A 12,441-nucleotide genomic window follows, 5' to 3' on the forward strand; every position below is an offset into this window, starting at 1 on the left:
TGAGCTGGTATACGAAACCACCATACGGACGGGAGTTGAAGGTCCCCGACCTTCAGAAATATTTACGTGAATTAGCCGCATCTTGGCCTTGTACTCCATCGAACCTCTGGGTGAGTTGCGAACCTAGTGTTCGGGCTGACATCACGCCAGGATTATGACGCGCCTACGCCATTTGACTTTCAGAAAGTTTTGGACCAGGCCAATACTGTCTCGCCAGACGAATTGTCTGAGGGCATTTCCCACTTCCCGTCGTCTGTGGAAGAGTTTCATAGCCATCTCTTCAAGCCTTCCCAAGAGTCCACCTCTGACTCTACCCAAGCTCCTGTTTCAGGCTTTGGAAATTCTTTTCTGCGTCAGTAAACACACGCCGTGTCGATACGGGCGTTTCAGTGTACGAAATTATCCAACCCTATTGAGAGGATTTTATCTCGTCAGTCTGTACTATCGGGCGATACATTTGAGTCAGTGTTACAACTTTTGATATTTCTATTTTGCTAATTTTGCACCCGTATGCGGCAAGCACATTGTCCGGGAGACTTAACGAGTCTTTCAGCGCTGCTACGTCTCTGGATAGATTTCAAGTGGACACTCTGGATTTCTTTTCCCAGCCGGCGCTAAAACTGCATTTGGGTCCAACGTCAGGGCGAATCTCTGGCGGACTATATGACCGAAATTATGCTTCAAGGTTTTTCGTTTCATGTGCCCTGAGGCGGATATTGTCCGTGTTATTTTGGATGCTTGACGCCTACTGTTAGGTCATATTTAGTGTTCGCAAAGGAACCCAACTCTTTTGTAGAACTTGAAAACCTTCGTGTCCGGGCATCTGGCGTTGAATATTTCGATAGTTTCAGGGCCTCATTCCTCCAGCCCGTAATTCAGTGGTACCTGGCGACCCCTGTGTGTTTACCAGCACCGCGCACCGCTTCCAGGTCAACAGGGAATGCTATTACAATAAATTCTTCTCTGGCTACCAGCAGTGTAAGGTGAGTTACTGAAGAAAATTTTTTCGAGAACCATCTCCATGCTGTGTCTACCTGACCCAGTTTCGTGTTAATGGCTGCACGTTAGCCAATTGAGCCTGGTGTGCACTGACGTGCTCGCTGATTTAGCCCAGATTTGCTATTGAATAAAATGTTCGTTACCACTTACCACGTACGTCTCAGTGACTTTGCTAAGTCGTACATAGGGAGCCGATGCAGTTAATTGTAAGTCATCGGTACATGTTTCTTGTGAACCTGGGTGGAGCCGACGCATGTAGTATCAACTTCTTCGCGTCCTTTTCCGGGATGTCCGCCTTCTTTATGAGAGCATTCGTTCGTCTCTCTGTTTGTTCCGTTTTTAGCTTCGTGTGTACTGGATCGCTAATTACAGTCTTCATTTTGTTGTGATAGTCCGCACTTGTCTGCGGAAAGTATTTTAATGTCCTTGTCATTCCGTAGGGTGAGCAATGCGACTCGCTCTACCCGTGTTGTGTTCCTTTTTGGGCTTTCGAGTGCCAAAGGATCCGACTGGTTTCTTGTCAAATTTCGTCAGCTGTCCCCGTCGAGAGATGTTGAATGAGATTCGTTTGTGCGTAATTCAAACCCGTTCTTAAAATTGCTTTAGCTGTTGGGGCGAGGGCACTATTGGTGAGATTCACCACAATCTTGTCCGTGTCCCTAACTTTCGTTGACTGGTGTACGTCCCGAAGTCGACCAAATTTGGTTCTGTGTGGAGGTCGTAGGCAGGAGCGTCCAGTGTGCCTGTCTCGCAGTGAAGTTCTCCACCATATCCCAATCATGACGTGTAAGTGCGTCACCCAGCATCAAGTGTACTGTTCGCGACTCTAATCTTGAGACTTGCAAGGAATGCAGGAAGTCCGAACCGTTAGGGCGGCCGCACACCAAGACAAGCATCAAGACATGAGACAAAAGACGCATTCTTGCTTCATTCGTTATTCAAACTCGAGTCCGCACACTGAAGCAGCACGTGTCTGCGTCTTATCACATCTTCTCTAGTTGATAACATGACGTCGTCCAGTGAGGAAGACATTTTAATGTACATGTGGCTGAAAGTACGTAAAGGAAGGAAAAGGAAGTGGATTCATGACTTTAATGAGTCGTGTGCTCAACATGGTGCGTACGTTTTAGCGCGGGACTTGTTAAACGATCCGGTGAAATTTCCAGTCTTATTATCGAATGTCCCCAGAATCCATTTGTGTTCTTACTTTTTGAAACCAAATGTAGCTCTTCATTGGCAGAACAAGTACACTTTAACATAAATCTTTCCGTTTTATGTGTGAGTGAGAGCAGACTTGTACGAAACGAGCTTAAGCTCAATGTGTATAATAGTTAATTCAGTCATTAGCTCATTAAAATAAAATTAATCAGTGCATTTACTATCTATGTTTACTTCTTTTGAAACTGCATGCCAAGCTTTATCAACCTCCTCCTTGTTTGAGTGGCCCGGGGTCGAATAATCGTATATTACCGGGAATTTCTCAACCGTCTGCACTATCTTAATATTTATTTACTCTTCACTCATGTCGATAACTTACACTGGTGCTGTTACTTGAGTACTGATGTCTCAGTCCTGACGCACAGAAAAGGAACATGCCAGTCTCGCTGCACGTGTCTGCAGCATGAAGCTGGCGTCAGCATCATGACTCAGACCGGTCTGCGGCGGTTTTCATAAACTCATTCGTTTCAACTGTGCTCCTTTCTTTGCGTCATGTCGTAGACATCGTGTCTTGACTGTTACATGTCTTGACGCATGCCGGTGTGCGGCCTACCTTAAAAGCTGGACAGACATCAGGTATCAGACTACTACCTAAGCAAAAACATCGACTACTTACTCTATAGTGGCTGTGCAAGCTCCATGTCTTCATCATTGTACTCACTGGCAGTTTCACTGTTGTCACCGTCACTTTGAGAGTCGGTATCACTGCCAGAATTGAGATTAATGACAATACGGTCTATCACATCTGGAAGGATGTCGTCTCTTTCCCAATATTGGCTTTCGACAGTTTCTGTGTGTCCACAAAACCCTTCCTTTGTCACAAGTGCCACTGCATCTTGCGTCACTTGTAATTTTTGCAGGCTCAGATCTCCTGGGCTAGAAAACAGATATTTGGATATAACCTACGTGGATCGGTTCGGTAAAAAAAGGCCACATAGAACACAAAACAAGAGTGAGTATATATATTCGTATATGAACACACGAAATACACAAAATATACACTGGTGGGACGTCAACTGGATGACCAAGCAATATTATAAGCAAAACACCAAACTTATCGCAGCGGACGTCTCAACCGGCGGACCATCCGCACGGGGCTCAACCACAATCAAAAACAAAATTTAGAAAAAGAAGCCGAGACGGAATTTGTAAGTGTCTCTGGTGAAATCCTCTACAGAAGTAGTCTTCCAGTTACCAGGTAACAGTCCTAAAGAGTGGACGGAGAAGGCAAAGGGGTGGAAGCACGCTCCTGTGACGTTGTTTTCACGCTACTGTCCTTTAAACCAAGCGCGAGAGCTTGCCGTCCAGCTGACCTGACGGGACTTCGCAACATGGCTTCTCTTATTCGGTCCGCATTTTTAGGTGTACGCACTGAACTTATATGTTTACTAGGTTTACTGTCCTACACTGATCCTTCTTGACGCCATTTCGATACCTACAACAGCATAGTATTGCGGCTAGGTGCATCGCTTGTTTGAAACTGCATGTAGTCGGAAACCACGTTTTGTAGCTGTAATTGACTCATTTCTGATAAACAGTTCCACAGCCGCAATGCGCTATTGCACTGACCAGCGCTCTATCTCAACTGAACTCCAAAAAGCACTCTACATGACGAATGCTAGTATGGAAGTGCCGCGTGTCGGGAAAGATGGTAATTATAACCTGTTTGCTGAGACATGAGCTGCGAGATGCGCGTGAGGGAGTTGTTATTATTATTATTATTATTAAACAGCATGCTCCATTACAATACAGAGTAATACCACAGGCAGCTTTAGACACGGATATAATTAATGCTTTGCATGACAAGACATTTCAGAAAATTGCAACAGGATTAAGAGGAATTTGGTATCGCACGCAGGAGTGGAGCGTTCATGTTAAATGTATTAGCCCCGTGAACATTTTGAAAAAAAAAGTTTTAACTCTGTGATTCATTCTCGCTCCATACACTGAAATACAGCTCAGCCGATCAGATAAGAAACATCGTTAGTCAGCTAGTTGAGGCTTACGCAGGCGCAGTTAGATGAGGCAATCCGTAGAACTGTCTTGAGTATATTCCAAGCCAAGATGCAGACCAAACTTCGACTGCTAACACGCTCCTTGCATGCTGGCATTTATCGCGCTTTTGTTTGAGAAACCATTTAAGCGTCTGTCGTGTTGTTACTTGTGAATGTACATAATGAAGTATAATGCATATTCAGATACCAAAGTTTTACCCCCCCCCCCCCCAAGCCTACGGGATATGGCTGACACATTTCAAAAGGCCACGCTTCGCCACTGCATGCACGTACAATGGGAATTTAAGCCTGTTGGTGGAATGCATTCAAATAGACTCATGGAAATGCAATGCAAATCTTTGTGAACATGTTTTGTGTTTATTTGCTCTCTGCTTAAATTTTAGTTACAGGAATTTCTGTCATAGTGGGCTATACAAAGAAATCAGTAATGAGATACACTTGAGTAAAGAAAACTGTATTAATCATGCAGGATTTGAGGTTTTCACAGCGGCGAGTCTAAAGATTGCTGTCTTCTGGGCTATTGCGCCGTGTAGTCTCGTAGATTTCCACCAACGTTTCAGAGGTCCTTGCTGCCTCCATCATCAGGGCTATGCATGTACACCGCTAGGCCCGCCCACGCTCTCCTATTGGTCCCCACCTACGCCTGATTTGCTCTCATTGGCTAGGATCAGGCTACTCCGGTTACTGTCCGGTCCCCATAGACCTGGCTCTTTGCGCTCGATTGGCACATTCATCGCCCTGATGACGGAGGCAGCAAGGACCTCTGAAACGTTGTTAAACATATACCATACTACACGGGGCAACTACCTAGAAGATAGCCATCTTCTGTGATTATCATTTTTTGCTAGAGCTTATAATATGTTGAAACGTAGAAGTTGGGCCGTTTGCAAGAGATGCAGAGCAATTTATAGTATTTTTCAAAAGGAATTTAGTTCCATGATTCAGAGTGGATCTCGCGATAACCGCTCACGATTACATCGGACGTCCAAATGTATGATAGAGAGTTATCAGAAAATTTTATTGGGGCCAGTCTTAACGGTGAGCGAAGTTCTATGTCAGTATTCAGGTCCATGTTAGAGGATTCTCGAACATTAACTACGCCGTCAGACGTATCAGTTTTGTTATGTGAAGTAAAGAAATCCAGATTGAAATAATCGAATAGCTGGACGGTTGCAGATCTTTCTTCGTGCAAATTCCAGTCGAAGGCAGACCGATCCATGCGTCCATAAAAAAATAAATAGCCATAATTCTGGTGAAACGCGTTGTAAAGAGAGGGTACAATGTATCTTAATATTAACATATATTCTCCTTTCCGAATTAGCAGTTCTTTTTCGTGGTGAACCTTCTCCAGGAAGAAATGGTCCCTGCCATCGATTAGTTGGCGCATGCGCAGGTATATCGATCTCGGCTCTTCGCTCCACTGATTAGGTTGAGCATGAGATGAGGGTAGGCAATTGAACCACGTGAAAGGCATCCTGTAAGAAACACAAACACAGATTAAACATTTGTGCCTTGTTCAGTGCAAGGAATTCAACTTGGTGCAAAATTCCAGCGACCTTCGGCTACGTCACACGAAGAGGTCAAGGGGGACGAAGGCGCCATGTGCTTTGTTACCTTCGCCTCCGACACCCCAACCCAGATTTCTGGATTCCAACGAGATTTATTTGTCTGTTTGTAACTGCAACAAAGCTCGGAGATATTTTGCGACAATCAAGCTCAGGCCATGCACGAGTCAGAGGTCCTTGGTCTAAGTTGTAATCAAAGAATATTCAAATGACAAATGTTATGATTGTATGTAACCACGCTCTGACATCGGGAGGCTCCCACCTAACAGAATCTGAACCCTCGAGGCCAGTGGGTTGTCGTATGTGTCAGGCCCAGACAATCACCGTATGCTATTCTAGATTACAGAACCTCATAACCTGATAAAGCGTTGCAAAATACCCGAAGAACGTCCCTCAGACCTCACACATAAAAGTGCATGAACAACGATTCCCCCTCCCCCACCAACAGATTCTCAATATGCCAAACTTTCAGGGAATCAGATTTACAAAATGAAGTACCCGTTAAAGACTTTCGAAATTATCGTTCGGTGCTTGGCTCTTAAATTGGTGGGGGGGGGGGCTTTGGGGGGTTGGACAGCGGCCCGTTTTGCCCACCGGTTACCTCACAAGGTTCTCGACACGGACACAAACATCGCTTTTTTTTTCGGAACATCACGTACTTCAGACAGACATAATAGAACGCGCTGCCAATAACTTATCCTTTTTTCACGCTGAAGCGCTATGCTTTGTGCCTGTCAGCAATCGGCTGGGATTCTTCGAACAAAGAAACAAATGTCCCACAACAGTGGACAGTCGTTCATGGAGGTGGCGCATTCACGACTCTCACGAGAAAGTCAGCGAGGAAAATATCGATCAAGATATCCGTCTCCGGGTTGAGATTTGATATTTATTCTTGCTTACGCGAATTCACGCTCAGTAACGAGAAAGGGGAATCAGAATAAACAGCAAGAATTGCTCGATCCATAGAAGTGAACAGACTATGGCGTGCGGGTGGGAAAAACGTAGGTTTTAATAATGTGCGTTTATGTAATTTGTGATCAAGCTTCCTTCCTAAGTTTCCGGATTACTTCTAACTAAACAAGTCGCTGTGACAGACGGCATCAGTTTCAAGTTGAACAATAATTTATAGTACGGCGAGAAAGAAGCATTTTTACTGTAAAACATTTAAGACTTCCTTTTTGTGATATAAAGCTTCCAAAAATATCGTAAGTATACTTCAGACCTGTTTAGGGGTTCCAGTTTTGTAGCGGAGCATTTTACAAGCGACTCTGAGTAGCTTCAATATTCTGACTTCGCCATTGGACCTGACACTGAAACGAGGCCTTCTCAAAAATGTTTTGCAAAATCATTCCAAACTGAGAGTGTACGATTACAATCGCACAGCCACAGTGCGTTGGACCTATTTTGCGAGCGCTGTCAGTCAGCCATGCATGGAGAACGTACCACCGCTGCGCTCTCTGGAGACCGACTAACTCCCTGGTAGAAGAACCCGCATATCCAAAGCCGACAACACAAAAGTCCGCCACCGGCCACGATCCTGCACCCACTTCGTCCATTTGCCATCCTCACAGCCCACCTCCCTTCGATCCATCTTGATATAATCCTCCCATCTCCTTCCTGGTCCGCCCAGTGGTCTTTCTCCAGAAGGATTCCCTGCCAAAATTCAGTATGCACCATTTGCTTCCGCCACCCCACCCCCACCCCTTGCGTGTCTGGAGAGCGACCGTGTTGCTAATTAGTAGTAGAACCTGAAGATGGCGTGTTATTCATTGATAAAAGGATTTCCCTATCGCGGGGCCCCAAGTTAATGTCCCCTTACTTACCTATAATAAGCCTCGATGTGGCATTCCGTCCCATTGACTGTCACCGCCTGTTCATGTGTGGTCATCCTGACATGTTTCGTTGTCAAGCCATGGCAAAGGTTAATAAGCATTTCCCCAGAGATGGAATAATCGCGTTTAAATTTCTCAGTTCCTTTCTCGAAGTGGTATATGAATATCAAGCACCGAACACTCAGTTTGAAGACTTCGTTTTCCAAATCTGGGTTAAGCATGGCTAACCCCAATTTGGTTGGCCAATGGCGGGCCACTCGCAGGAACCTGAGGAAGTCGTCCAGCAAACTGCCGGCGTAGAAGCACGCCAGATGTCTAGAGCCGGAGTAAGGGCTGTAAATGTGTCTCCAGGTGACGGATCTCAACACACGGTACTGCAAACAAACAGGGCAGAGCAAATGTTAGACGGGCAGCTGACCACATCGGCTGTCATCTTACCTAACGATGTCTCTGGTTTCCTTCAGTTCACGCGTATGAAATTCTGATACCTTTATTCAAGTCATGAGCAGCTGTTTACAAACTCTGCAGTTGGTATGTCGTCGTTTAAATCATTGACGGATAAACAGTCGATGTTGCTTTGGGTGGTTTTTCTGTTCTATTTGTAGCCGACCGTTCTTTACAAGAAAAAGTAAAGAGAACGGTGGAGGACATTGGGTAGTTCGGTGACGAACCTTCGGGCTAGTTAGTTAGTTAGTTAGAACTGGCTTTCACGTGTTGTAAGCAAATGATCTAGAAACACGGAGGATGCATACGAGAAACATCACTTCCGTTTCATCAGTGGTTTGGTTTCGCTGCTTTTAACTAGCTAGCTAGCTAACTAACTTACGGAACCTGAAAGTTCATCACCGAATTAACCAAAGCCCTCCACCGGTCCCTGTCCTGGGCCAACAAAATCCAGTCTCCTTCAACTCCTATCTCCCATAGACCCCGCCTGACATTATCTTCCCATCTATGTCTAGGTCTCCCCAGAGGTCTCTTCCCCTCAGGCTTCCCAATCAACACCCGGTGCACACCTCTTGCCCCATCCATGCGCGCTACATGCCCAGCCCATCTCATTTTTCTCGACTTAATCACCCTGACAATACTGGGGGGAGGAGTGCAAATTTTTAAGTTCATCATTATGCAGTTTTCTCCATGCCCCATCGTCTTCTCTCCTAGGCACAAATATCCTCCTCAACACCCAATTCTCAAACACCTGCAATCTGTGTTCCTCCCTCTGAGTGAGAGACCATGTTTCGCGCCCATACAAAACAACAGGCAAGATTATTGTTTTATATACTTTAATTTTCAGGTTCTTAGAAATCAGACGGGAAGACAAAATATTTTGAACTGAGAAGTAGCAAGCATTTCCAGAATTTAATCTCCTCCTAACTTCCTCATGAGTGTCATTTTTATTTGTTATTGTTGTTTTGTATACAAAATAAGCAAAGAAACAACTATTAACACTATTAAAAAGACACTATTGCCATACGCGTTTCGACCTCAAGAGGTCATCATCAGTGGCATCAGGGAAATTAATTCATTTAATCAAATGGTTTAAACGGGATTTAGAAAATAAATAATTAATAGGGTATTTCAAGCGACACTGCACTAGATGTCGTTATTCACAGGAGTTGAAACTCTGCACTTAGCTATTGATCCAGTGGCCGTAGCTGGTTGCGGTGGGCTGTGGTGTGTCGTCCGTACCTGTGACATAGTAATTCACAAAACATCTAACCATCCCAATTCTCACAAACAACCTGCATTCAATTTCCTTGTGAACAGATTGCACAAAACACCATTCTCCAAAAAAAGAATTCGATAAAGAAACCAAACTCATCCAAAAAATAAAGATACAACAACGGTTACAACTTTAATGATATCACAAGATCCTATAAGCTAATAAAAGCACCTAAACCCAATGTCAATGTACCCCAACTCACTAATAAAGTATGGTCCAGCGTTACAATTTTTAATAATAGCATTAGAACGCTCATTAAAATATTCAAAAACATAAATGTAAAAGTAGCATACAATACCATAAAATTCAAATGCAGTTCAAGAAAACAGGGTAACAAATACAATAAGAGTGGTTTATAACAGTTAAAATGCGGAAGCTGCGAGCAGGTCTATATTGGCCAAACCGGTACGGATTTTAAAACAAGATTTATAGAACACATCCAGGACATCAGGTTCAATTTAACAAAATCGAAATATGCCCAACACATCCTCGAACACGGACACGAATACGGCCCCATAGATGATATCATGGACATATTAAGAGTAGCTCCAAAGGAAAAATGCTAGATATTTTAGAAAAATTCCATATATACAAAAGTAGTAAACACAGAGCCATCATTAACGAACAAAACACCAAAGATTCTAACGCTTATTTGACCTGGCATTAAACAGGAGAAAGTAAATTTTCAATAGTTGGCCATCCTGATTTCGAGCTTATATATACCCCACGCATTCCAACTGACAGCCTCACACCCACGATTCTGGAGTTCACAGGTGCGGACGACACACCACAGCCCACCGCAACCAGCTACGGCCACTGGATCAATAGCTAAGTGCAGAGTTTCAACTCCTGTGAATAACAACATCTAGTGCAGTGTCGCTTGAAATACCCTATTAATTATTTATTTTCTAAATCCCGTTTAAACCATTTGATTAAATGAATTAATTTCCCTGATGCCACTGATGATGACCTCTTGAGGTCGAAACGCGTATGGCAATAGTGTCTTTTTTATAGTGTTAATAGTTGTTTCTTTGCTTATTTTATATTCTAATACACTACACGGTAAGCAAAGTTTCAAGATTTTTATTGTTGTTTTGCTGTTCCGTAAAGACGCGTATATAGTAACAGTATCAGAACTGTAACCTGACTGTCGATAAGTTTCTATGTCACTGATACTCTGGTCGATTAAACGAACGACGTCGCTTTGACTGTTGTTGTGTACCACGTGCACTCTTAGCTTCGTCGGCCTACAGCAGTTTTCAGGAACGCGTCTGAATCTGCCCCGTCTCAGTCCGCGTTAAACAACAGGATTTACGCCCTTCTTTTACAATCAGAAATGTTAAACCCTCGTCAACACCATTAAGGGTTTCTTCGTTACAAAGATTCGGTTCTTACCCGCCACTTCATCATCATCAGTGCAATGTAATGTTGGTCCATTAGCACTTGTTCATTTGTTCGACCTTGTCCTATACGAGGCAAGTCTTCCACCGTAGCTGATCTGAAAGGACGAGTCGTTACCAGAAGTTCTTCCAATGTTCGACTTTCTTCAAAACGAGACACGGCATCCACCATAGCTCGATCAATCTTGGGACCCAAGGTCAAGAACCCGCAATTGAGAACTAAGGTGGCGTCGTTACGGAATCGTCTGCACACGAGCCTCACTTGTCTAGCCAAGAAATCGTAAAAGCAATGTTCGAAAATGAGAGCCAGCACCTCTGGCGGCAAGTCCGTGATGTGCAGTTGCCGTTGCTGTCGACTGCAGGCTCCAACTTTATCCTGCCCTTCGTTGCCACGTTTAATTGTTGACTTGATACACCGAATAAACTTGATCATCCCGATGAAGAAGATTTTATGGCCAAAATATTCCTGGTGGTTAAATTATATTATCTGAGTAAAATATTTACGGTTCACGATTAAACGCTTGTTCACGTTTCTCGCCACACAAGACGTCAACAGGCCGTTACTAAGAGACAGACAACAATGTGAAGCAGTCAACATAGTACAACAATGCACTGACGTCATGTCTCGCAGTTGTTGTATCCCGAAGGATGGTGATGGGATACCGGAGCGTGGACCGAGCGGAAATCTGTTGATTGAGTGAGTTGGACACTTTCAAGTCCACTTGAGATATATAGATTGCATTAAAGTTACACCAGTTTAGATTATCTCGAGTCAGAAAACTATGAAACAAGATTGTGTTAGGCGTAATGCAGAGTAGAACGTGACGTTCGGTAATGAATTCCGGTGTAGTCCACGTTGTGCTTACAGACAGTGGTTTGTAAAGGGATTAAAGGTGTGTCGTGTGCCGGAGGGGGCAAACAGACTCATCAACAGCTGCGGGAGTTCATCATAGGGCGACACATAACTAGAGATGCGTGGGGTATTAGTTTATTCGGATTTTTGTACAGTAATCTTCTTATCGTATTTATAGTTCAATATATCCACAGTCTGGCCTGTAGCATCTGTAGCTTACTGACTCTTACAATTTGGTTGATAATTACAAGTATCTATTAATAATAAGAACTAAAGTATCAAATAGTACATGTGTGAAGGGTCGATGTATGGCAAGAGGGTCCATATGCGACACCCCCCAAGGAAAAATTAGCAACAATAGTGCTTATTTTTAAGCAAAATTACATGGCGATTATTTTACAATTGTGTGGCGCTTAGGCACTATTCTAACAAGGCTTGGATTGCGATGTACATTTAACATTCAGCGTTTGCCAGAAGAACCAATACGTTTTGCATTAGTGTTTAATGACACAAGTTCAGTTGCTTCTAGGGCATCGTCTTGTGACGATCTTTGCTTGATACCTGCCCTGCTATTCGGAAATTTTAAGCTTTCTCTTGAGGAATGGATTGAGTTCACAATCTTGGGTTTAAATATTATGTTGGTACACGAGTTATTATCATTCCACCACCTCGACGCGTTTGGAAAAATTTTGCGACATTTACTACAATGACAGCAAAGGAAGATCATGACCATTCCTGCGTAGGACAGGAAGGAAAGGTGATGGTCTATGTTCGAGTGTTTTAACTTCCACTCTTGGTCGTTGACAATATTCTCGACCTCATCTACCTTATGGCTTGCT

The 12,441-nt window shown here is 43.7% G+C and overlaps 1 protein-coding gene across 1 annotated transcript; it reads right to left on the reverse strand.

Annotated features, from left to right (window-relative positions):
* Positions 1–4,567: 4,567 nt before the first annotated feature.
* Positions 4,568–11,182, reverse strand: LOC110835345 (uncharacterized). The gene is made up of 3 exons (XM_022075474.2): positions 10,745–11,182; positions 7,621–8,003; positions 4,568–5,707 (listed from the first exon to the last, which is right to left on the reverse strand). Exons 1-3 carry the CDS (start codon positions 11,180–11,182, stop codon positions 5,161–5,163), a joined length of 1,368 nt encoding a protein of 455 aa, XP_021931166.1. The 3' UTR covers positions 4,568–5,160.
* Between the last annotated feature and the right edge of the window lie 1,259 nt (positions 11,183–12,441).

The sequence above is a fragment of the Zootermopsis nevadensis genome, unplaced genomic scaffold (assembly GCF_977971745.1).
Source record: "Zootermopsis nevadensis isolate Lab colony 2312 unplaced genomic scaffold, Znev_1.0 Znev_ptg000011l, whole genome shotgun sequence".
In the NCBI taxonomy this organism is placed as follows: Eukaryota; Metazoa; Arthropoda; class Insecta; order Blattodea; family Termopsidae; genus Zootermopsis; species Zootermopsis nevadensis.